Below are 26,821 nucleotides of genomic sequence, written 5' to 3'. Positions count from 1 at the left end.
TGCACCCACTGCCGGCTCCGCCTCCCGGGCCAAGTGGGCGCGGCGCACCCAAGCCCCCGAGCGTCAGTGGCGGGGGCGGCCCGGGACCCGGGGTCTGGGCGGGCCGTGAGGGGGCGTGGCGGGCCAGAGCGGTGGGCGGGTCCCGGCGGGGCGGGGCGGGGCGGGCCCGGCGGGGCTGGGCGGGGCGGGGCGGGCCCGGTGGGGCGGGCCCAGGCCGCGGCTAGGCCCAGCCTGCCACAGGCCCGCCGCAGGCCCAGCGCGCCACCATGGTGCTACAGCACCCGCCAACGCGGGGACCGCTGCAGCAGCACAGGCGACCCAGGCGGGACGGGGACCGACGCCGGGGCCTACGGGTAGTGGGCCCGTGAACCCCCGCGTCCCGACCCCCCCTCCTTGCCGGACCATGCGCGCCCCCAGCCGCCCCGGAGGCTGAGCCCGTCGCCCCGCTCCGCCGTCGCCCTCCCGGCCGCCCCCCATGGCCTTGCCGGGCTCCGAGGGCGCGGCTGACAGGCCGGTGTCCCCGGCCCGGGGCGCCCCCGCCGGCTCCGCGTCGTCGTCGTCTGCCTCCTCCGGCGGCTCGGCCTCCGCCCCGGCCGCGGCGGGAGCGGGGCTGTGGGCCGCTCTGTACGACTACGAGGCGCGCGGCGAGGACGAGCTTAGCCTGCGGCGCGGCCAGCTGGTGGAGGTGCTGTCCCAGGACGCCTCCGTGTCGGGCGACGAGGGCTGGTGGGCCGGCCAGGTGCAGCGGCGCCTGGGCATCTTCCCCGCCAACTACGTGGCGCCGTGCCGCCCGGCCGCCAGCCCCGCGCCGCCGCCGCCGCCGCCGCGGCCCGGCTCGCCGGTGCACATCGACTTCGAGCGGCTGGAGCTCAAGGAGCTCATCGGCGCCGGCGGCTTCGGGCAGGTGTACCGCGCCACCTGGCAGGGCCAGGAGGTGGCGGTGAAGGCGGCGCGGCGCGACCCGGAGCAGGACGCGGCGGCGGCGGCCGAGAGCGTGCGGCGGGAGGCGAGGCTCTTCGCCATGCTGCGGCACCCCAACATCATCGAGCTGCGCGGCGTGTGCCTGCAGCAGCCGCACCTCTGCCTGGTGCTCGAGTTCGCCCGCGGCGGAGCGCTCAACCGCGCGCTGGCCGCCGCCAACGCCGCCCCGGACCCGCGCGCGCCCGGTGCGCGCCGCGCGCGCCGCATCCCCCCGCACGTGCTGGTCAACTGGGCTGTGCAGATCGCGCGGGGCATGCTCTACCTGCACGAGGAGGCCGTCGTGTCCATCCTGCACCGGGACCTCAAGTCCAGCAACAGTAAGTGGGCCGGGGAGGTGGTGGGCGGGGAGGGGGGCGGGAGACGCAGCCTTGCTCGGCGGAGCCCACGGCGCGTGCCAGCCCTGGGCGGGCCCCCGGACGTAGAACCAGGTGGAAGGAGGCTCCAGCAGCACCTCCTGAGCAGGCCTTTGGGGGCCCAGAGATCCCGCTAGACCTTGGTTACTTGCTTTGGGGCAGGTGACGCACTCACCTTGACTTCCTTCTGTTGCTTTTGGGTGCCTTTTTTAAAAAGGCAGCTCTGTCTTGCTTGATGACTAAACAGTTGTTAAATAGCTGGATCTCCTGGAAACCCCACGGTGCCGTTTGGCCTTGAGGTACAATAAGTGGCTCATTTTATGGAACTGCAAACCGGGGCCTCATAACCTGGGGAACCCTTGGCCCTCCTTGTCGGCTTCATCAAACTCCTCCTTTCCTTCCGCTTTACGAGTGTTGAATTGAAGTCGCTCTTTACCACTTTGAATATGGCTTCGTGTCCTTTGACAATTTCCAGAGATTTTCATTCAGACGTCTCTGCACAGGAAGTGGGATTTTATCATTGGTTTGGTAGCTTGAGTGTTGATGACAGGTCTCCAGAAAATAAACACCGGTTTGTGCCATCATGCACGTTTAGGCTACCAGCAAGCGCGTTGTCCTTGCACACGTACTTGAAATCCTGAAGACCTGGCCTGTGTCCTTTACTTTGTTTATAAATCAAGATGGATTTTTCTAGCTGTCCATAGAGAACTGACAAATGGGCTAAACCCGAATCCTGTGAAATTTCACCTTATAAAACTGGGAATGGGATCGCTGTTGAAACTTGGTTCTTCAGCATTGAAGATCCATTCATATTCTTAGGATGGGATGAAATCTTGTGAAAGATTAAAGATGCAGCCAGAACTGGCATTGGCCTACCGCAGCCGCCTGTCTTTCAACCTGGTAAAACCTGCTGGGACAGGCGCTAACCCAAACGGAAACATTGTCCTTCCCCAAGTCTGCAGAAAAAAGAGTGACAGGAAGAAATGATCTATTTGTTTCATTGTGTGTGGATTCTTTTTCCTATTCAGAATTCTTCCGGACTGAAAGTTATTTGAAAATGACGAATATCCGACTTTCATTATGGGAATCAGACTATTTAAAGTGTTGGTACCTGCAGGCAAGCATTGGATAGTTTGTTTTAGTTTCTCTTTTTTTTTTTTTAGGACTCCTGCCAACCCCCGATACAAATTATAGTCTTATAATCTAGTTTGCAACTACTCAAGTGTCAGAAGCAAATTCAAACAAGATATGGCATAGAAAAATGGCAGTGGTCTTGTGTTCTGAGTTTGGACAGAGGTCACATGGAGGACCTAGGATTATTTACTTAGGGAATACATGTTACAGTAAAGACACAGCACAATTTTCAGTGTACTTACTTTTGTAAATGCTTCAAACCTGACAGCGTTCACTACCAGTTGGTGCTTATTTCCTGGAATATGCTTTCCTTGAAGGATAGATAGGTCTAACAGACACGGTTGCCACAGAACAAGGTGTGTTCCAGTTGCTGCCACAGAACAAGGTGTGTGTGCAGTCTGTGGGTTCCATAAGTTGTCTCCTCGGTGATGTCCTGCAAGTCCTTATCTGCTGGTTATTTTCTGCAAAACCTGGTGTTTTAAGGACAGCAGAAAAGAACATCATTGCTTGCCCTGCCTGGGCATTTGCTGCAGTTCTGTGATACACGTGGAACCTGCTATTCTACAGGCTTACTTACCCTGTTGCAGGACGTCAGTTACCAACGCAGGCAAACAGTTTGGGTTAGGTTGATCCTTAGATCAAAAAACTAAAGGGCCTGTAACTATTACTTTGCATTATGCTTACTTTGTCTTGTCTTATTGGATGGTGATGATGCTTGAGGTCTTCATGAATCTGTTCATAAAGGTAGAGTACGTTTGCTAGTATTTGTCAAAGCACAGATGGGGAGAATAATCCATGTTCCAATCACCAACCTTTTTATATGAATTAATATCTTTCATAGAGCTAATACTATTAAGTAGTAAAAAGAAATAACATGACCCTGAAATAATAACATGGTTAAGTGGTTTTTAATGACAGCAGGAAACTTGAACAGACTCCTGCACAGGAGTGGATGTATCATTTGGACGTGGTTATATGCTGCAACTTAGTTTTTGAAAGCATTTTCACTCTCGGAATAAATTGCCAAACTTCCTGGAGCGTTTTAATGTCTGTAACTGTCAGGCAAGGCTGTCTTTGCTTTAAATTGTTGTACTTTGAAAAAGATGTGATTGGCTTGGTCGTTAGCCTAGCCAAGTACTTGTTACAGTAGGACCATTGCTATAGTTTTTAAATTACTATAATGTGGATATTTTTAATAGGTCCCAAAATGTGCAAATCACAGTGCCTAGCACATTGCCTTATCCTCACTTTCTGGTCTTATTTATTCAATGAATAAATGCAGATACTTTGGGAATTCTCTTGTGATCTGTGAAGCCATAACTTTTTTTTTAAGTTTATTTACTTTGAAAGAGAAAGAGAGAGCATGAGCACAAGCAGGGTAGGGGGAGAGAGAGAGAGAGAGAGAGAGAGAGAGAGAGAGAGAGAGAATAAATCCCAAGCAGGCTCTGCACTATCAGCATGGAGCCCAGTGCGGGGCTCGAACTCACAAATCACGAGATCATGACTTGAGCCAAAACCAAGAGTTTAACTGACTGAGCCACCCAGGCACCCCTGAAGCCATAACTTCTTGTTCAGACGTTTGAGTGTTCTCAAACGTGAAATTCTATTACAGTGTGTTTTGTTTGAATTTATTAGTTATTTGCTAATGGTGGTAGTGAGTTAATGATAATGTAAACAAGGTTTTAAAAATCAATATTGAATTTTATCTTCATTCTGGAGCCTACAAAGAGCCAGTGTAAAACTACCTGGAACCAAGTTAGTTGAAATTATTGTTTAAAACAAATGTTTAAATTTGTCATGGGAAGATATGGCTTTTGTTAGGTATTTTTTCTTTCCTCTTTTCTCATTGGTCTTTTTAAGTTTTATCATATATTTGAGGTGGAGTTTATGTTAAAATCATAGCTGTGTTGTGTTGGAATCAACTGCTTTGTTCCTTTTCTAACAGCCAAAGATTTAAAGTTGAGCCAAATTTAGCACGTTTTAAGCATCATTTATGTTGTTAAAACATGCTAGGCCCTGTCACTCCTGGGGTGCAAAGCGTGTAGAAAATGCCTTGCCAAGTCTGTATGCAACAACTAGAGAACAGTATGAGGCAACATGGGGTTCCTATGAACTTGGCCAGTTTTCCACCCATGCAGAGAAGGGAGAAAAATCATTGAGCGTTTATTCAGTAAACCTTGAGCCCTCCCCCTCCCCTTCCCCAGTCACTACTGGGCCCTAGGGACACAGTGGCAAACCCGACGACAATATCCCTGCTGGCATAGGACGCAGCCTAGCAAGAAAGAAAGACCGTAGCCATGCAGTGGCAAATGTGACTGAGTATGGTCACGAGGATTAAGCATGGCGATAGCAGACAGTGATGGGGCGGAGGGGGAGGGTGTCAGTCAGACGGGTGGTCCAGGGAAGCCACCCTGAGGAGTGACACAGAGACGTGGGTGAGGAGGAAGCATGAGTCAAGCAAAGATCCAGGCAAAGGGAGATTGAAGCAGCCTTGAGCCTCCCTTCTCAGGGAGAGGAGGGAAGACCGGGAGGCTGAGGCCGAGGGTCGAGCAGGGGTAGGCATGGTGGGGCTTGCGGCCGTGACCCATGGGGGGGTTCCGCTCTGAGTGCGGACTGTCTGGAGCCTGGAGGCATTCTGTGCAGAGGAGTGGTGGGATCCAATGGTGTGTTTACAGGATGTCTCTCGCTGCTGTGGAGAATGGACTTGAAATTGGCCCACGCGGAGGCTGTTGAGGTTGCTCCTGCCAAAGAAGGCATTGGTTTCACCCAATGGAAGTCGTTTTCAGGGAAGTTACCAAGGAGGAGTGGAGACAAACTAGTACAGTACGCGAATTACTGAGGATTGTTTGAATTATTAGGATTGAGTCTGTGTTTTGTTTATTCTGGCATGATTCAGGATTGAAGACAAGATTATGTGGCATAATTTATGTCTGTCGGTTCGTTTTTTAATACTGCTTACCGAGTTGTGGTGGTGGTGCTCTTAGCAGAAAACAAATATCTCATGAGAAACTGAGCCACAAATTTTGGTAGCTACTTGCTTTTATACTTTTCAGCGATTTTTTTTATCCTGATTTTTTTTTTTTTTTTTTAGCCTTCTGGGGAATCATTATTACATATATTATCAACAGTGGCATTTACAATCAATAAGTGGACATACTTAGATTTATTACCAAATGCAATTTAGAGCTCTCCCTAAAACGAACTACAAAAGGAATTTTTTTCTTTTCTTTCTTTTTTTTTTTTTTTTTTTTTTTTTTGGTTTTTCTTATTAGTAGTACGGTGTAAATAAAGGAACTATTTGAGAAAATTATAGGAACTGTCGTCTCCAGATAAGGTGCTTAAATAGCTCATCAGAGTGATTTGGAGGAGCTATTAATTACGCTATTATCAGTTAAAAGACACGCATCTTCTTCCTCCTCTCGTCTGTTCTTTTATTCCAGACGTGTAGCTTCATGCCACAGCCTCCTTCTACCCCAAGGGGCACAGGAAGATGAGTACAGATACCCCAATGGTGGCAAGGGCTAATCTCATTCTGAAACAAACAAAAAAAAACCAGGTAAAGGATATATTTTTAGAAGAATAGCAATGATGAAGGGTCCCCACATCTTCCCCTACCATTTTCAGACTTGCATATTAAAAATAACTAGGCAGGGGCGCCTGGGCGGCTCAGTCGGTTGAGCATCCGACTCCGGCTCATGCCATGATCTCAAATTCGTGAGTTCGAGCCCCATGTCGGGCTCTGTGCTGTCAGCAACGAGCCTGGAGCCTGCTTTTGGATTCTTGTGTCTCCCTCTCTCTGCCCCTTCCCCGCTCATGCTGTCTTTCTTTGTGTCTCAAAAATGAATAAACGTTAAAAAAAAATTTTTTTTTAATAAAAAAAAAATAACTAGGCCAGCACCCATTTTTTTATAGCTGTTAGGGTTGCGGGGGGCGGGGGGGGTGTCAGTTATTTGGTTCTGGATCATGCAGGCTGATTCCACTCTACGCATCTGATCAGATCATGCTTGTAGTCATTGTCAAGTGGATCAAAGCCTAGTGAAGGAAAGAAGAGAAGGGAAGACCACTCCATCCATTTCAGAAGGTGTCTGAAAGCCCTGTTTGCACGCAAGGGTTGAACTTCGCCAGGACAGCGTAGCTACTGGCGGGAGCATTGCCTTCCACCTCCGTCAGACCTGGGTTCGATGATCAGTGTTGTCATTTAGGAGCCGTGTGACCTTGGGCAAGTTGTATAACCTCATTGAGCCTGAATTTCTAGATTTCTGATACGGTCTGCTGAATTCCTCTGTTGGATGCAGACAGAGTCCTGGGGAGGAAATCTGTTTGATGTTTCTTTTACTCATCAAAGGCGTTTGTGGAAAAACTGGCATGAAAACAAAGGACATTTTTAGGGAACCAAGGGTAGTCAGGTGCAGCTAGAATGAAGGGCAGTCAAGGAGTTTCGTGGGAAGGAAACAGGCATTCAGCACGTGGCCAGCAGTGAGTGAGGGCCTCGAACGCCATACTAACATGTATAGACTAACAAGAGGCAGCCATTAAAGGTTTTCAGGAAGAACGTGGTCTGGTCGGCTGAAAGGTTAACATTTGTACGGAAAAAAGAAACACGAGCCTGGGATAATTTGCTTTATGACTGTCCTATCCTAGCTTATCAGCAGGGCAGTAAAAATTAAAATACTTAGACACTGGTTTGACGTAAATTGTTTATCATTTATGACTGGAGCCTAGTTTTTATAATCACTGTTTATTTGGTGAGTTAGTTGAGAGCATTTTGTCTCTCTGATTCACTAGAGTTAGGAAATAGTGACCAGATTTACCATGCCAGGCCGATGATTTTCATTCCAAGTATCAGTGACTGTCCCCAAACCCTCCCCAGCCCTGAGGAGCTCCCAAAAGGTGAAACACCTCAGTAAGGAATGTCAGGGGGCAGAGCAAGGGTTCCTACACAGGCTGGCAGAACTGTGCTGGTTTTATTTGGGAGCCTGAAGCAGATTTTTACAGCTGACCTCCAATCCGTATGAATTTAGTTATTTTTAAAAAATTCATCTCGGGGTGCCTGGGTGGCTCAGTCATTTGGGTGTCTGACTTCAGCTCAAGTCACGATCTCGCGGTCAGTGAGACTGTGCTAACAGCTCAGAGCCTGGAGCCTGCTTCCGATTCTGTGTCTCCCTCTGTCTCTCTGCTCCTCCCCCACTCGTGCTCTGTCTCTCTCTGTCTCTCAAAAATGAATAAATGTTAAAAAAAAATTTTTTTTTAATTCATCTCTCTTGGGGCGCCTGGGTGGCTTAGTCAGTTAAGCATCTGACTTCAGCTTATGTCATGATCTCCTGATCCGTGGGTTCGAGCCCCACATCAGGCTCTGTGCTGCAGCCTGGAGCCTGCTTCAGATTCTGTGTCTTCCTTCCTCTCTGCCCTTCTCCCACTTATGCTCTGTCTCTCAAAAATGAATAAATGTTAAAAAATTTTAAAATCATCTCAAATGCTGCTTCGTCTCAAGTGCGTTAACTAAGCAATGGCCCTGGGGCATCTCAGGGGCTCAGTCGGTTAGGCGTCCGACTTTGGCTCAAGTCGTGATCTCAGAGTTCGTGAGTTTGAGCCCCGCGTCAGGCTCTGTGCTGACAGCTCAGAGCCTGGAGCCTGCTTCAGATTCTGTGTCTCCCTGTCTCTCTGCCCCTCCCCCGCTCATTCTCTCTCTCTCTCTCTCTCTCTCTCTCTCTCTCTCTCTCTCTCTCTCTCTGTCAAAAATGAATAAACATTAAAAAACAAAACAAAAAAACCAACTAAGCAATGGCCGTAATAGGAACGATGGCTCACACTTACCTAATGCATCCAAAGTACTGGCACTGCCCAAACCTGCTTCTCATTTATGCCTCACAGCACCCTTTTGACTGCCCCCATTTTGCAGATGAAGAAACTGAAGCCAGGGTTTACTTGCCTTTGTCAAGGTCCCTTGTTGAATCCAGACCCTCTGATCCCAGAACTTGAGCATTTATCTTCTCCATCTACTGCCTGGATGAACAGTTCTCAAGTGTTTATCATCAGGACCCCAAAGAGCTGTTGTTTACGTGGGTTATAGCTACTGATATTTACCAAGTTAGAAACCTGAAATGATAAACTTAAAAATATTTAATAATAGGGGCGCTTGGGTGGCTCAGTCGGTTAGGTGTCCAACTCCGGCTCAGGTCATGATCTCATGGCTCGCGAGTTCGGGTCCCGTGTTGGGTTCTGTGCTGACAGCTCAGAGCCTGCAGCCTGCTTTGGATTCTGTGTCTCCCTCTGCCTCTGCCTCTCCCCTGCTTGTGTTCTGTCTCTCTGTCTCTCAAAAATAAACATTAAATTTTTTAAAAAATATTTTTAAAATATTTAAATATTTAAAAATATTTAAAAAAAAAATTTAAAAAGCCACTTTGTGGCTTCTGCAATCTCTTGCCACCGTGAGGATGCCCAGGGGCCCCTGGACCATACTTTGAGACCCTCTAGGCCAGACGATCAGGTCTGTTGGTAACGAACGGCACTCTGGAGCAGCTGTTCGTACACCAGATGTGGTATCGGAAGCTCCTCGTGAGCTTTTAAAAAGTAAAATCCCGGGGCGCCTGGGTGGCGCAGTCGGTTGAGCGTCCGACTTCAGCCAGGTCACGATCTCGCGGTCCGGGAGTTCGAGCCCCGCCTCAGGCTGTGGGCTGATGGCTCAGAACCTGGAGCCTGTTTCAGATTCTGTGTCTCCCTCTCTCTCTGCCCCTCCCCTGTTCATGCTCTGTCTCTCTCTGTCCCAAAAATAAATAAACGTTGGAAAAAAAAAATTTTTAAAGTAAAATCCCTTGTCTCATTTTTGGATGTTCTGATTTAGTTGACCGTAGTCGGGAACAAGCAATGAATTTTCTTCTACCATTTTATTTCAAACATCTTGAAATACGCAATTGAAGGAACTTTAAGCGAGCACTTATACACTCTCCTGCCATTAATGTTTTACTAACTTGCTTTAACACAAATTTAACTCTGTCCATTCATTAATCAATCTGGGCCTTTGATGCAGCAATATGTTTTTTAAAAGGCTTCCAGATGATTTCAATGCGGCACCAAGTTCGGAAATTGTTCAAAGGGCCAGATTTGTGGGTTCCTTCTTGGTGGTTTTCTGGGTTGATCTATAAATTCTTCCATGAATACACACTGCATCTGAAATCCAGTTCACTGTCTGATGAAATTGGATGGTTGGTCATAGAGGACACCGGGTGAGAGTCTGGGTGGCTTCTTCTGGGCTTGTGTCTCTGGGGAAAGGAATATCTTTAAGCATTTGGCCTTTGACGTTGGGTGACAAATAGTGTCCCTGTGGTGTCGGAGGTCTGCACCCTGACTCCACAGCTCACCAACTGTGGGCTCACGGGCACTGACTTCCTGAATAGGGTGATGTGAGGATAAAGCGAGATAGTGTACTCCTGGGGTCAGCACACTTTTCCTGTGAAGCCCCAGACAGTAAATATTAAGGTCTCTGTTGCAGTTGGTCATCTCTGCTGTTGTAGCTGAAAACATCCACAGACAGTATGTAAACAAATGAGTGTGGCTGTGTTCCAATAAAACTTTATTTACAAAGTAGACATTGGGCTGTCTACATGGGCTGGACTTGGCCCATGGGGTGTAGTTTGCTGACTCCTGGCATATGTCAAAGCGTTGAGGAAGTAAGCTGTAAGACACAGTCTAAGTGTAAGCTGGCGAGGAGACTCGTTTTTTGTATGTTACTTAGAAATACTTTGAGTGCTTTAAATAAATTTAAAGCTGTTGTGCGTGAACTCCTTGATGCCTATAAGTTTTCTACAACCTTAACATCATTATTAGTCATTCTGCGGTATATAGTATCGTATAGTCATGTATTTATTCATCTTGGTTGGGGGGAGGGTCTTTTTGGATTTGGCTAATTTGCTTGATTGGGACGAGCCAGCAGTAGGAGGACACAGTCTGGAGCTTTGTTCTCTGTACAGGTGCTGCCATCTGCGTGCTGTGGCAGGTCTGCTTGTAACTTGGGTTGATAAGTTGAGGGTCAAGGAGGAGGCACGAAGAACTGTGTTGCTATTGTAACCGTTTCACCACTAGTCCAGTTCTCTAAGCTATTGGCCAAAGACCAAATTACGTGCCATCTGGGGGAGAGTCTTGGCTGCACGTAGGAATGTTTGAGTTCTTCCTGGCGTAAGGTGATTTGAAGGAGCACATTGGGTTTCTGCTTTTCTGCAAACATTGCATCCAATAGTATGAGATATGTGACTTTCTGTTCACTAATATGTCAGTGTAGCATATGGTGGAAGAATTCCTCCCTCCGTTTGCTTTGTCACCTACTTTGTGAAAAGACCAAAGTGACACAAATACTGAGCTAGGTTTTCACAGGATGAAATGTAGGAAGTTTTCTCATTCAAACTGAGTATCGTATGTGTCCAGGAAAAGGGTTGTACGGTGGCTTTTGGATTGGGCACCAGAGCAATGAGAAACTCTATTTTTGCTGACCACATCTGCATCTTCTTTATAGAAGTCCATCTTGTATTCAGTAAGCTAACGCCCTCATTTATGCAGCAGTTATTTATTGATTGTGGACTCTATGCCAGGAACTCTCCGAGAGGCTCTTGCTGTTCAGTAGTGAGCAAAGCAGGGACGCATTCCTCCACTCCTGGAACTTCCATTCCAGTAAAACAACGCCAATGTTAAATAATGAATCATAAAGGATGTAGCATGCTGGAGAGTTGGTAAACCTCAGTTTGAAGAGGGTGAATCTCTTGAGGTGAGAGGTTGAAGTTTTAGGTTGGATGGGTAAGGAAGGCCTTCCAGAAAAGGTGGGTTATCGGGAAAACCTGAAAAAGTGAGGAAACGGGCCGTCTGGAAAAGAATGCTCTCACAGAGGGAACAGAGCCTGCAAAATCCCTAAAGCAGGAGGCCAGTGTGGCAGGAGAGGACTGGAGCAGAACAGTAGGTCGTGAGGGGGTGGAGACAGGGTCGTGTAGGTCTCCCAAGACCTTCGACTTTACTATGACCCTGGAGGGTTTCCAACTGAGAACTGGATTCTGACTCGCCTTGTAACAGGACCTCACTGGCTGCAGCTTTGAGAACAGATCGAAGGGAAACCAGGGCAGAGGTAAATACTTGGGAGTCATCCACATGGAAATGGTATTTAAAGCCCTGAGGTGGGCTGAAATTATCTGGGGAGTGAGTAGATAGAAGGACCACAGGTCCAAGACCCTAGTCCTGGAGGTCTGCAGTAGTAGATCGGGGAGATTAGCAGGAACCAGAAAAAGGAGCGGCTGGCAAAGAAAGGGAGCCCCAGGGAGCGGGGGATGCGCCGGAGTCAGCGAAGAACACGTTTCAGAGGAGGACGATCAACCGTGTCAAATGCTGCAGACGGATAGGAATTCAAATAACCGTCCTGTTGTAATTCTCTGTAGAACAGTCTTCCTTTCCTAATACTGTTCCGGGAGCGTGGAGGTTGACTTGGTTTTCTGCAGTAGCAGCTGACCTCACGTGAGAAAGCTTGAAATAGTTCATCTCCCTCACATTCATTTCCCCCCCTTACACTAGGTAGCCGTTCATTTAACAAATACCTACCGAGCATATAAAAATGCCAGTTGCTGTGCAGCATAAGTAAGTAAATAAATAAATAAGGCGAACCAGGTGTAAATTCTACCCTCCAGTCACTTGTAGTATCATCAGAGAGAGGAGAGGGACAAGTACGAGAAGACCTTAAGTGTAACGAGAGCGGCACTAGATAGAAAGTAGAAACTTCTAGCTGAGGTCTTGCAGGGAGAACCCAAAGGCCGTGACTTACTGACTCCTGTGCGATCTGAGCAGGAGGAGAGTGAGGGAGTTGTGCTTTTTTTTTTTTTTTTTTCTTTCTTTTTTTTAGAGAAGGGAATTGGAGATTCCAAAAGGGTTATAGACTTGGAAGTGGCCTCCCAGTGGAAGGCAGTGCTGGTGCCCTGATGCTTATGCGAAAAGTGGGGTGCCTGCCCGTGTGGTTTTTATGGAGGGGAGGAGGGGGGGCATTCCGTACAGCAGGTGCTAGGGTGCTGTGCTGTGTTTTCCAGAGGTGGGCACCGGTGCCCAGAATTGTTAGGATGCGGGGTTCATTTTAGAGGGCACCGGAAGAACTGGAAAGGTCATTTCAGATGAGGTCCAGAGGGGGCTTGAAGGCCAGGGGGAAATGTTAGATTTGCCTCCGCAGATCTAGGAGTGGCTGAGTGGTGTGTGTGTTGGGGGAGGCGACAAGGTGCCGGTGGGGGAATAGATGGAAAGAAATGTGTACAGATGTGGTCCTACTTGGTAAGCTTAGAAAGTCATCACTTAATCCCTCATAGATGGTCAGTTTCAGACTTGAAATTCTCAGTCACCTTCCCTAGGCTGACAGAAGCAATGTGTGTTAATGCTATATTCTTTCACGCTTTGCTTTTGTCAACCTGTTCTCTTTCTTAGGACTTTTGTTTTGATTCTACATTTCTAGTTAAAGATTAATTGAGACTACCCTATTTGGCTCAAATGGAATTTGGACACAGCAATCCCATAAGTGGTGAGAGAATGGAATGGATACAGTGTAATTGCTTTTAAAAAAATATACATTATATGCGATAATTCCGAAAATAGCAATGTGAAACTTCAAAGGAGCCGGAAAAAATCAAGTGCCTCATGGTCGAGTAAGTAGACTAAGTACAAGGCTGTAAAGGCTGATTGTTCACGAACAGGGCTAACAAGGGTCAAAAATCTTCACTCAAGTCTCACAAAAGGGGGCTCAAACGCTCGTCGCTAGGTTACTAACAAGAATTTGCCATTTCTGGGGCCAAAATTTATTCGCCTGGTCCGTACATTCTTCTGGTGGCTGGCTGGTGTGCTCCAGACCCTTCCCGGGGCATGGCAGGAAGCGGAAGCTGGCCGCCGACCTTGAGGCCTTAGGCTGAAACCTGGCCAGGTGCCCGAGTCCACCTGTCGGGACGCTGGCTATTTTTGGTTTCGGTCACTTTGCCCAAAAGATAAGGAATTTCAGGAATTCTGCTGCACACCTCTGAAACAGAATCCAGAACAATGGGCCTTTCATGGAAGTCTAAACGTTTGACATTCAGAATGTTATTTTAACTTGTTTTCTGTTCAAAGTGTGGAGGCACTTAGCTCCCGTGGAGACTTTGGACTGGAGGCCGGGTGGGGGGAGGTGCCCTCAAACCTTCACTACAGAGGCTGCTCAGGGCACATTCAGCCCTGAGATTTACTTAGAACGCAATCAGTTTTAAATACTTAATTTTTTTGACATTTTATTTAATTTTGAGAGAGAGAGAGAGAGAGAGACAGAGCACAAGTTGGGGAGGGGCAGAGAGAAAGGGAGACAGAATCCGAAGCAGGCTCCAGGCTTTGAGCTGTCAGCACAGAGCCCGATAGGGGGCTCGAACCCACGAACTATGAGATCATGACCTGAGTGGAAGTCAGACGCTTAACTGACTGAGCCACCCAGTGGCCCCTAAATATTTTGGTTTTGGTTCTCACTCTTCCGTTTCCAGTTATCCTCAAGGGTTGCCAAGCCTTCCTGGGGTCTGGGAAGGTACAATCATCTTTATGCCCATTTTCATCAGTGCTCCCTTGTGCCTTCCAATGTGGATGTTTGTAAAAGTGAAGACATGTGTGAAAATGTCTTAGAAGCCAATGTTTTATAGAACTGCAAGCCATTTTGATTATTAATTTGGGGTCTTTTTGGTGCTAAGAATAACCATTGTTTAAAAGTGAAATTAGGGGCGCTTGGGTGGCGCAGTCGGTTAAGCGTCCGACTTCAGCCAGGTCACGATCTCGCGGTCCGTGAGTTCGAGTCCCGCGTCAGGCTCTGGGCTGATGATGGCCCAGAGCCTGGAGCCTGCTTCCGATTCTGTGTCTCCCTCTCTCTCTGACCCTCCCCCGTTCATGCTCTGCCTCTCTCTGTCTCAAAAATAAATAAACGTTAAAAAAAAATTTTTTTTTAATAAAAAATAAAAATAAATAAAAGCCCTTAAAAAAAATAAATCTAGTGTTGGCTCTCTCCATTTGCATGAACTCTTTGACTTTTAGGACTGTTTAATTTTGTAAACATTTGATGATATGCGGATAAAATGCAAATCCACTGCAAAGTGAAATTTCAAGTCTTGAAAAAGAGTCGAGGTTCCCTGAAGTCCATGAAGGTGATTTTGAAAAAGTTACTAAAAACACTTTCAAACCCATTGATAAAGGCTGTGTGTGTGTGTGTGTGTGTGTGTGTGTGTGAGAGAGAGAGAGAGAGAGAGAGAGAGAGAGAGAGGGATCTTTACAAAATGCTATGTTCCAGTGTTCTTAGCATCTGACATTCTCACCTCTTGCTTATTGCGACCTTATGGTGTACCTACTGCCTCCATTCCCACCACAGGCAAAGAAACAAAAGTGCAGAATCCAAAGCAAGCAGTCTGGTCCTGGAGTGTGCACGTTCTTCCTCACTGCGCCAGACCGCCTCCACCGAGATCAGTTGATCATTAGCCACTGATAGGAAATCAGAAAGAAAAGAATGGTCACCTGAATGGAGAGAGATTTCTAAAGGATAAAGGAAGCTCTTGTGAAAAATTGATAAAAGCTGTCATCTGAGCAATGTGGTTAGTAGTTAGGAGTGTGTTTCTCTGGGTCAGACTGCTGGAGCTTTGCTGCTCCTTTAGCCACCTGACAGATTACCCAACACCTGTGTCTCAGCCTCCTTATCTATAAAGTACGGAGAATAAATAGATTCTGCCCATTGCACTGCAGGTGTGGATTTTATGATTAAAATACCCGTAAATGAATCTGACGAATAGAAGGTACTTGGTACTTGGCAGACGTTCATTGTTCTTGTAACTGTTTGGGAAAATGGTCCTCTTTATGATCATGTTCTACAAATCAAAAAAGAAGAATGTCTTATGCTGGTCTCCAGTGTTGTTTGGATGGTTGATTCTAAAAGACCTCCATACATACTTGTTTACTTTTATCCCTTTAAGAGCTAGCACATGGTTGCAACAATGTTACACAAATGTCCTTTTTAAAAAGAAAAAAAAAAGATGAAATGGACTTATTTTCATTTTGGTTTTCAAGGTAAAACCTGAGTAACAGTCCCCCCCCCCCCCCCCCCCACCATGCCCTGTTTACTCTGAAATTTGGATTACTGTTTAAATGGATTTGTTCTGTTGCTTTGTTTTTTTTTTCAACACTAATTATCCTTTGATAATGAAGGCCCATCTCTTGGGATTTTTGTGAGGCTTGAATGAAGTAATGGATGTGTGCAAGCTGTATGGGAAAACTCAGCCCTTGTTAGGGACTCTCTTATTTGTTGTTACTTCTGTTCGGCAGGAAGGGCACCTGCAAAGGGCAACTGTAACAATGTGCGTGTTTTGTTCATCTGTAAATGGTGAAGCACCTGCCTTGAAGAAGACCAGACTCGGTGTAGATAACAGTATGAATGTGAATTGAGCGTGTCTGTCCCCCTCTTCCTCTTCTCCCTACCAACTTTCTGTCTCTCACTCCCTCTCTTTTCTTTCACTCTCTAACTCACACACTCGCTCTGTGAAAGCTAGTAGTCTAAGTGGAGAAGTCAGAGGTGAAAACAAATATTTCTAGTACCCTATGTTTTATAAGGGCCATAATAGAAACACAAGGTTCGTGTGAGTAAGGGTGGGGGAGTAATTTTCTTTTGCTTAGAGGTATTTGGAAGGTTCCACCAAGAGGACCCTGTGAGGGCTGAATGAGGAGTTTAAGTGGAGGAAACACATACAGAGGAAGATGATGTCGTTTGAAAGGTAGGTTGCTGTGCAGAGGTAGAGCTCTGGGGGCCCACATGTTGGAGTGTGGACATTGTCTCTGAGTCATCGGGAATCATGGGAGTTGGTTTTTGGTTTTTGCTTTTTGTTTAATGCAGGTTTACTACCCTGTAACTTACATACAGTAAAACTCACCCTCTGAAGGAGTTGACAAATATGTATCATCCCGTAACAACGACCACCCCCACCACCAAGATAGAGAATTGGCATGACCCCAAAAAGTTCTCTCGTGGAGCTTAGCAGTGAAGCCTATGCCATCAGCCTCCGCAGGCACGTATCTGATTTCTGTCCCTTTTCCAGAATACGAATGGAATCATAGTATGCCACCTTTCATGTCCAACTGCTTTCACTTGGCGTGATGGCTTTGAGATTCATCCACGTTGTTGCCTATATTGGGAGTTTGTGTGTGGAAGGTTTAAAAATAAAGGAATGCTGTGACACTTTAGGAAGGTGAATCTGCTGGCAGATGCATGATCCTGGCCAGTTAGGACGATTGTAATTCGGTGGCAGGGGAATTGGAGAAGGTGCGGGGGGTGGGGGTGGAAGTGCTTTGGAAAAAGACCAGTGGGGCTACAAGGCAGATTGCAGGTTTTTAAGGAATGAGATAAGTTAGCAAAAACAGTAGGTTTAAACTCTTCCCCTTGTAGCAGATGGGAAGGAGGAACCCGGTAAGTAGCTACGTTAGTGTCACATGGAAAACCTCAGGAACGTTTCTGCATGGGTATAGGCAGAGGGAAATCAAGCAGGGGGAGAGAAGAACCCCGGGTTCTTGAAAGGGCAGGGTGTACGGGGTGCAGGTGGGGAGAGACTGAGAAGCATGTTTGTTTTAGCTACTGTTACACGAGAGCTCAGGGGCCGACTCTGGCAGTGACCTCAGCTCCTGCAAGTTGCTCTGTACATTCTGTATGTTGACAGGAGGCTGAGGGCTAGGAAAAGCAGCTTCTGCATAATATTTATCTCAAGCTTTTACTTTTTGCTCTATTTTGAGCTTCAGTAAAGCAACGCAGTTCATCAAGTATCTTTAGGAGTTAAAAACCTGTAAGCATTTTGCAAATTTACTATAAGATAGTGTTTGCTAGTAACGATTTAGGGTGACAGTCCATCTGTTTGCTGTGTTCTTTAATACATTCAATAGATGGGGCACCTGGGTGGCTCAGTCGGTTGAGTGTCCAACTTCGGCTTAGGTCATGATCTCACAGTCTGTCAGTTCGAGACCCGGGTCAGGCTCTGTGCTGACAGCTCGGAGCCTGGAGCCTGCTTCAAATTCTGTGTCTCCCTCTCTCTCTGCCATCCCCCCCCCCCCCATGCTCTGTGTCAAAAATAAATAAAAACATTAAAAAATTTTTTTAAACATTCAGTAGAGGCTCTGCCTTTAGATCAGGACCTACCTTCTAGGAAGAAAACAGTGTATTTTCTTAAGGGGGGGTTGGGGGGGGCGGAACTCTCACAGACTTCTGATCCTATCTGTGATACCTCTGTAAATGTTTCTTGCCCCTAGAAATCATTTACTTTCTCATAAAAGGAAACATTCATAAAGAGTGCTAAGCTGTGTTGTGCCTGTGGATTAAAAAAATAAACAACTTGTCACTGCAGGCAACTATGACATAGGTGATGGAAGTAAGGCATGGTGGTAAAATACAAGCCCATTTCTCACTTACCTTCGGACTGCGGTGAAGGTTGTATCTTCAATACCAAAGAAGCATTGGGATCAGAAAATTAGAAGAATGTGAAAACACTCCACCTTTGATTCTTTTTTTTTTCTTTTTTTTAAGTTTTGCTGCTCGAGAAGATAGAGCATGACAACATCTGCAATAAAACGTTGAAGATCACAGACTTTGGCTTAGCCAGAGAATGGCACAGGACGACCAAAATGAGCGCCGCGGGCACTTACGCTTGGATGGCCCCGGAAGTCATCAAGTCCTCCTTGTTTTCTAAGGGAAGTGACATCTGGAGGTGAGCACCAGGTCTTGCGCGATCGCATGACGTCTGCAGAAACTGGTTGGTATGCTTCCTTTAAATGAGTCCCAAAGTATTCAGCACCTGAGCATAACAGAGAACACAGGCCTTTTTTGAAGGTTTCATGGTTTGGGGGGCGCCTGGGTGGCTCAGTTGGTTAAGCGTCCGACTTCAGCTCAGGTCACGATCTCGCGGTCCGCGAGTTCGAGCCCCGCGTCAGGCTCTGGGCTGATGGCTCAGAGCCTGGAGCCTGCTTCTGATTCTGTGTCTCCCTCTCTCTCTGCCCCTCCCCCGTTCATGCTCTGTCTCTCTCTGTCTCAAAAATAAATAAACGTTAAAAAAAAAATTAAAAAAAAAAAAGATTCCATGGTTTGGGTCAAGATGTAATCGCAACAGAACAGGTAACTTGAGGTTTTTATCGTCATGACTTCCATAACTTGGTAGGAGAACCTTCTCGTTAAATCCGAGGTTTGATTAAAACTGATTATAACTTGAGCTAATAGTAATGCCTAGATTTTGTAAGGCTTGTCAGTAAAGAATAGTATATTGTTACTTTTTTTTTAAGTAAAATTTTGATTTCTCATGATTTACAGACAAGAGTAGCATGGAAGGAGTTTGAGAAAATAATCGAGATCTGCTCCATCATTTTATAGATTGCATCATCTAAAGATTAAAGCTTCCAGTTTGAGGATGGAGGGCTGGACCAGATAGGATCCCAGGTTAGTTAGATTCTCCATTCAGTTATGTCTCATTGGGGCATGAAGACACTAGCAGTAATAGAACAACAAAGAAAAATCAGTATGTTTAATAGCTACGATGCCCAAGAGCTAACTTGCCTTTATTTAAAGGGCATCTTCGATAGCTAGCATTAAAATTCTACATTTTTTACTGTTTTGTAGCAGTTGTTTTAGATATAATTTGCATGTCACACAGTCTGCCCATTTAAACTGTACAGTTCAGTGGCTTTTAGTATATTAATAGAATTGTATATCCATCACCACAGTCAATTTTGAGAACATTTGCATAATCCGAAAAAGAAATCCTTCGCAGCGCAACCATCACTCCCCGCACCCATCCCTCCCAGCCCCAGGCAACTGCTAATCTACGTTTTGTAGCTTCAGATTTGCGTATTCTGGGCATTTCCTATAGATGCAGTCATACGACCCCGTGGTCCTTTGTGACTGGCTTTTTTGGTTAACCTCATGTTTTCAAGGTTCAAGTTGGAGAATGAGTCAGGATATCCTTCTTTATTGCCAAGTAATATTCCATTGGGCAGATTGCCACATTTCGTTTGTCTGTTAATCAGTTGATGGGCTTGAGTTGTTTCCGCTCTTTGGTGATTCCAAATAAGGCTGCTATAAACATTTGAGTTGTTTCCGCTCTTTGGCGATTCTGAATAAGGCTGCTATGAACATTCATGGACGAGTTGTTGTGAGGACGTAGGTTTTCAGTTCTCTTGGGTCTGTACCTAGGCAGGAAGCCACTGCACCATGTGGTAATTCCGTGTGTGGTCATCGTTCGAGGAGCTCCCAGACAACTTCCAAAACCACCTATTTGCACCCACGATCAGTGTGTCTGGCTCTCGATGGCCCCACATCCTCACCAACACTTGTTGTTCTCGGACTTTTTGACTCCAGCCATCCTCATAGTTTGCAAAGTGACTAAAACTCCAGTTTTTTTACACAAGAAAAAACTCAGGCCGAGAGAAGGGTCACTTGCTAAGAGTTTGTATCTGTTTGGTAGCAAGACCGTGAGTAGAACTCAGATCCGACTTCCAAATTGGGGATCAACAAAAATTGTTTTCCCCCTGTCATCACTGGATGCTGCAGAAATTCCTCTCTCCGATTCACACATCCTGTTAGTGGCAGAGCGTCTGTTGGTAGAAGTTCCAAGAAAATTTCTTTAAAGCTTATCCTCCGCATTTTCAGTATGACCTAACTGTTCTACTTATGGCCTTTCAGAAATTTATCAACTGCATTGGGGTTCCAGGGTGTCTTAGGACCGTTTTTGGAAAACACAAGTGTTTGAGTCTCATCCCTTACTTAATAAATTAGACTCTGTGCTGGTGGAGTCTGAGCAGACGTTTCCCTACAAAACGTTAAATGTGCTTTCCTTGATTGACCCATGATAGTTTTTTGGCCATACGATAATACCAAAATACTTCAGGGAAACAGGTGATTCTTGTGGGAGATTGTACTTCAAGACTCTAGAAACTGATACATACATCAAGGACCAATTTTATATTCAAAGTAACATTACTTAAGACTATAACCCTTCCATTTTGTGTGCTTCTTTTACAAACTGTGTGATTACAAGCTGTATAAATGCTGGACTATCTGTATAAATGCTTTATGGCAACTTTTCACCTATTGTAAACAGAGAAGAATCAAGAGATAAGCAAAAAGAAAAGGAAAAAAAATCTAAAGCTAGCCAAAATAGGGCTCCTTGAGTCCATATACTTCTTGGACACATCTTCTCTCAAAATCTGCTTATTTCTAACTCTGTTTTACATGTTCGATGATCTGATTTTCAATAAAAGCAGCTAGCTAGAAGGGGGAGAGGGATGCTAAGCTGGTAAAAGTTGGCAGCTGACAACAAAGTAGGTGATAGGAAGAAAAACATGAAGGGCTACAGAAAGGACTAGAAACTGCTGACCTCTAGAGCCACCTAGTTGTGGAACCAAACATCCCCACACACCTGCAGAATGCATTAATACATCAAGCATACTCTGAGTCCTTGAATGTCAGGATGCGGAGGGGTGGGAAGGCCCCCTCTCTGAATTTCGCTTTCCTTTGCCTTAGAATCTCCTTTTATAATATTCCCGTAAAAATAATTTCATTCAGGGGTGCCTGGGAGGCTCTGTCGGTTAGGCATCCGACTTCGGCTCAGGTCATGATCTCATGGTCCGGTCCATGAGTTTGAGCCCCACGTCCGGCTCTGTGCTGACGGCCCGGAGCCTGGAGCCTGCTTCAGACTCTGTGTCTCCCTCTCTCCCACTCGTACTTTGTCTCTCTCTCTGTCTCTCAAAAATAAATAAATACTGGGGCGCCTGGGTGGCGCAGTCGGTTAAGCGTCCGACTTCGGCCAGGTCACGATCTCGCGGTCCGTGAGTTCGAACCCCACGTCGGGCTCTGGGCTGATGGCTCGGAGCCTGGAGCCTGTTTCCCATTCTGTGTCTCCCTCTCTGCCCCTCCCCCATTCATGCTCTGTCTCTCTCTGTCCCAAAAATAAATAAACGTTGAAAAAAAAAAATTAAATAAATAAATAAATACTAAAAAAAATTTTTTTTAATGATTTCATTCAAGAGACATGACTTAAGTCTGTGCAGTAGACTAGCATTCTAGCATATTGACGAGTACGTTAACTAGTGAGTGGATTGATCATCTCTCACTGTCCTTCCCCCTTACTGGCTATTACACCGGAAAGTAACTTAGACAGACTTTGTGATTGAATTTTCACAATATCTTCTGCGATCACTGCACTTCCACAGAATAGGTAACCAAGACACTGAGATGTTAAGAAATCTCCTCAAGGTTGTAAAGCTGGTGAGTAGTATTATACTCACATCCCAGGCCTGGGAGCCAGACTCCTGCTACCATCACTCTGGCTCATCAGGCCATTGAGCTCTCAGGAGACAGCCTTATTTATACTGTATCCTACCCATTTGCAGCGGACAGAAGCATATGCATTACATTCTAAAGATAGTCCCATTGAAATAGTTCCATTTCTTGACATCAATTCTTAACATAAGCCCTCTGCTCTCCAGAAAAAGGACCTGTCTTGAATTACTCCTTTGCGGAAACTCCCAAGAAGCAAAGTTACATTATTGTTCTTGTTTGTTTTAGTTTTCTTATGTGCTATTGAGAATAGCAAGACGTGGCTTTGGATTTACACAGTTTCCAGTTATTTTAAGGTTTTTGTTTTTGTCTCCTGCTCTGACTTGATTTTTGTTGATTGGTCTATAAATTAAATTTACTTCTTCTTGGAATTAAAGTATCTCTGCTAATGCACTATAATGTAGATAATTTTTAAGGCACCAAACAGGTCATTACCTTTGGAAAATACTGGTTTCCACTTAATTGCTAATAGTTATGGCATTATATAATTTACAAGTACTGCATTATATATTCCCCTTTTTTCAATATAAAACAGTATACATATACAGTATATATATGTAAAACAGTATATATATATACAGTATATATATAAATATATATACTGTATATATATATATATACAATATATAAAACAGCTTTGGGATGGCAGAACAGATATCGCTATTATTTTATAGATCAGCTAATTCACAATCAGCTGTTAAGGGCTTTGTGAGTGGAGACACAGCTAGTAAGCAGTGATACTCCCGAAACTCAGACTCCAGTCTGCTGAGTCAGGATCCAATTGTCTTTCACTGGTGCCCTGTTCCTCGGCCTCAGGGAGCCCTAGACTCAGGGGCCTCGGGACTCAAACATCTTTACTTAGAGCTGGTAGAACATCAGCTGGAGGATGCCCAAGGCCCCATTGATTGGGCACATTCCGCCATGGCTACATTCTTATTCTGAACGTTTTCGGTATAGTGTCTAGAGTCTAATGGACACTAACAGAGAAGTCTGTAAATGAGAGGTTATTGTATCCGGGATGATCTGAGCCTGGAGTCCAGAGAGTTTCCAGCTTTTTGCAGACCACGCCTTCATGAAGGGCTTGTTCTATTATATTTGTGATGCTCTGAGTCCCCCGCATCTCTTTAGATCAGAAAATAATCTAATGAGACTCAGAAAGCAAGTCCAAAGCCAAAGTTAAATGCTTTTTTTGGTGCTGTTCTGAGCTGTGTGGTCTTTTCTTTAGGCATGTTTTTCTACCTTCTGTCTGCTGTCTTTAAAACTATGCCTACACGTTATATATAAGCAACAAACATAAGAAATGAGAATCAAGTTACCACTCTAAATTTCAAATGGTTTTTTTAAAACGTAAAGGTGATGATTTTTTTCAAAGATTAGAAAAGTAAATAGGACCGTACTTGTTATGTTAGTAGAATTAAAAAAAAACAAAAAAAAACATGACCATCCCTTCCCTGCCTGTGTGTTTCAATTTAAAATCAAATGGGATGTCTGGAGTGGCTGATATTTCATGTATTAACAAAAGCTAATTTGTACTTCATGTTTTGCAGATTATAAAGGGAAACTAAGGTACTAATGGATACAGAGTTACAAAAAAGTGATGTTTTGTCCCACTAGTGGGCACTGGGAGGCCCATGCTGATTTTTTTTGTTTTTTTGTCCATTACTTTTAAGCAATATGGTAGAAATATTAGGAACACAACTCTTTTTTTTTTAATTTTTTTTTAATGTTTATTTATTTTTGAGACAGAGAGAGACAGCATGAATGGGGGAGGGGCAGAGAGAGAGGGAGACACAGAATCGGAAGCAGGCTCCAAGCTCTGAGCCATCAGCCCAGAGCCTGACGCGGGGCTCGAACTCACGAACCGTGAGATCGTGACCTGAGCCGAAGTCGGACGCTCAACCGACTGAGCCACCCAGGTGCCCCAGGAACACAACTCTTAAGATATAAAGGGAGAGGCAGAAAGGTGAACAATTTCAAAACAACCATTTAAAAATAGTCAACATGGTTCTATCTAAGTCCTATGGTGCATAACGTGAGATTTCTGTGGGGCTAATGTGTTCAGTGACCTGACAGTCCTCAAGAGGTTTAATCCCGGTGTGGAAAAATGAGATAGAAGGAGAAACGTCAAAACACCACATCAAAGTGTGGCTTGGTTCTGGATCCGTTTAGTTCAGTTATGTACTGCTTCTATGCTTCCTATTCATTATATAGTTTTAATTCCTGTAATTAATGCATAACTGATTTCTGGGAAGGTGTGTACCTGTGTGTGTTTAAACAGGGGGTTCACTGGAAGACCCCACCTCGCACCTTGGAATATGTGCCACTAAAGGGTTTGTTGGAAGAGAAGGGTCTTTTTTTTTTTTTTTTTTTTTTTTTTAGAGAGAGAGTGCATGAGGGAGGGTGGGGGCAGAGAGAGAGGGAGAGAGAGAATCTCAAGCAGGATCCATACCCAGCGTGGAGCTCCACATGGGGTTCGAACCCACAAACCATGATATCATGACCTGAACCAAAATCAAGAGTCTGACGCTAGGGGTACCTGGGTGGCTCAGTCCGCTAAGCATCCGAGTCTTGATTTTCACTCAGGTCATAAACTCACAGTTCATGGGTTCGAGCCCCACATTGAGCTGTGTGCTGACGGTCAGAGCCTGCTTGGGATTCTCTCTCTCTCTCTCTCTTTCTCTCTCAAAATAAATAACAACTTAAATAAAATGGGAGATCAGTTGTTAAAAAATAAATAAATAAATAAAATTAAGGGAGTCCAACGCTCTACTGACTGAGCCACCCAGGTGTCCCAGAAGGGAAGATTTTTAGTCGGGGCTGAATGAGGGCTCAGATGCATTTATCCCACCCCTTGTGTTTGGAAGAAAAAGACACCCTTTGACCCATTTAACTCCATGGCAATTTTGCTTTCCAGCTATGGAGTCCTGCTGTGGGAGCTGCTCACGGGAGAAGTCCCCTACCGTGGCATCGATGGGCTTGCCGTGGCTTACGGAGTAGCCGTCAATAAGCTCACTTTGCCCATTCCTTCCACCTGCCCTGAGCCGTTTGCCAAGCTCATGAAAGGTATCTGTGCCCCCCCTGTTTCTGTGGGTCTGTGGAGGCAAGGGGAACCGCTCAGGAGAACATCTGTGCATTTTGTATCCAAAAGGGTACTTTTGGATACTTTGGGTACAGCAGTGATTCTAATTTTCAGATGCTTTTAAGCAACTGTACCATTTTATGAATCCGAAACCTTGTCTTCAATCTGAGACATCAGGTAAACCATTGATGGATTAAGTCACTTTTTAAAAAACAATCCGGTTTTATCAGTGACTCATTTATGTACAAAATCCAACCGAATGGTAATAAAGTTTTCACCAAGTACAGCACTAAAGTTCAAAGACAGAATTTAGTTGGCTCCATTCTGCTATTTTAAATTCCACCTAATGATCAAAAATGTTTTACGATCTTAACCGGCGTGGTTTTGCCATGACCTTATCTATTTGATGTTTAGCTTTTAAAAATTAACTGACTCCTTTTGTAGGCAGCTAGTTACCTTCCTTCATTATGAGGCCATTTCTTAGAACCTCTCACGTGATTATAACATTTTAGAGATTTCGGGTTTCTTGGGCCAAGTTCTAGAACTCCGTACCTGTAAATCACCGGCCGGGCAGCTTAGGCCCCCGATACACACAGTTCATGGTGAAGCATGGAGCGCACACATCCAGTATTCCTGTCGTATCAGAGAAACCACAAGAGCCTTACCTAACAGCGAATATTGTACACGTGCCACTGACCTGGATGCTGTGTAAAATAAAATTTTCAAAATCGTCATCAGTTGATTTTTCAGATCTTCAGTAGACACCATCAGCATGGGCTGAAAATCTGGGCTGTGCTAAGAAATGGAATTAATGTGGTTCTTGTTTATTTTAGAGTGCTGGCAGCAAGACCCTCACATTCGTCCATCATTTCCCTTAATCCTTGAACAACTGACTGCTATTGAAAAGGCAGTTATGACTGACCTGCCTCAGGAATCTTTTCATTCCATGCAAGATGATTGGAAGCTAGAAATTCAGCAAATGTTTGATGAACTGAGAACAAAGGAAAAGGTGAGAGAGATACAGTCATTGCAGAAGATACCCACATTTGCGAGGATTATGGAAAACATGAGTCAAGAACACGGTTAGCACTATTGTAAAAGATTTTCAGATGTGAATAGTTACTGATTCTTACCTTCCTGCTAAAACGAAGCAAAACAGAAGTGTCCTCAAAATGTATCGTTGGAAAAGAAACAATCTTTTGTTAGGGAAATTTTCAAAAGTAAAAAAAAAAAAAAAAAAAAAAAAAAAAATTAAAAGAAGAGAGAACAGCATACTGAGTCCTTGGTATAAATTAACCAGCTTTAGTAACTGTCAGTATTTTGTCATTTTGTACATCTCTTAGTCCCATTATCATCTTTTTTTTTTTAAAAATGGAATACTTTAAATTAAATCCTCAATTCATGTCCTTTTACCCTTAAATCTTAAAACAGGCATCTCTAACTGGTAAGAATTTTAGAAATAACTTTCTTGCCACTATTATCTCAAAAAGTAACAGTAATTCCTTGATGTCATGTAGTATTCTATAAATGTCACAGTTTGTCACAAAGGTGTCTTTTTAAAGTTACTGACTATATCTTTTAAAGCCTTTCTTAGGCTAGACACCCCCCCCCCCCATACAGACACACACACACACACACACACACACACACACATATACACACACACCCTTTTATCTCCAAAGCAGTGCTTTGCTGGAGAAACTGGGAAAGTATAATTTTTGAACCTTTTAGTATGATGAGTTAAGTTCCAGTTGGTTTGTTTATTTTTTTTTAATTAATTAATTTATTTTTTAACATTTATTTATTTTTGGGACAGAGAGAGACAGAGCATGAACGGGGGAGGGGCAGAGAGAGAGGGAGACACAGAATCGGAAGCAGGCTCCAGGCTCTGAGCCATCAACCCAGAGCCCGACG

General features: G+C 45.0%; 1 protein-coding gene across 3 annotated transcripts in view; it reads left to right on the top strand.

Annotated features, from left to right (window-relative positions):
• The first annotated feature begins 205 nt into the window (after window positions 1–205).
• Window positions 206–26,821, top strand: part of MAP3K21 (mitogen-activated protein kinase kinase kinase 21) — a 65,240-nt gene continuing 38,624 nt past the window's right edge. Inside the window, exons 1-4 of one of the 3 annotated variants that reach the window (XM_043596289.1) lie at window positions 206–1,298; window positions 18,028–18,208; window positions 24,743–24,891; window positions 25,741–25,916. In XM_043596289.1, the coding sequence (XP_043452224.1) occupies window positions 476–1,298; window positions 18,028–18,208; window positions 24,743–24,891; window positions 25,741–25,916 (1,329 nt within the window). In that variant the 5' untranslated portion in view covers window positions 206–475. The remainder of the gene's footprint in view (window positions 1,299–18,027; window positions 18,209–24,742; window positions 24,892–25,740; window positions 25,917–26,821) is intronic. The other 2 variants (XR_006299756.1, XM_043596290.1) reach the window with 2 other exon arrangements.

Source organism: Prionailurus bengalensis, chromosome D2 (genome assembly GCF_016509475.1).
Source record: "Prionailurus bengalensis isolate Pbe53 chromosome D2, Fcat_Pben_1.1_paternal_pri, whole genome shotgun sequence".
NCBI classification, from domain to species: Eukaryota; Metazoa; Chordata; class Mammalia; order Carnivora; family Felidae; genus Prionailurus; species Prionailurus bengalensis.
This window is presented reverse-complemented; position numbering and strand designations above follow the sequence as displayed.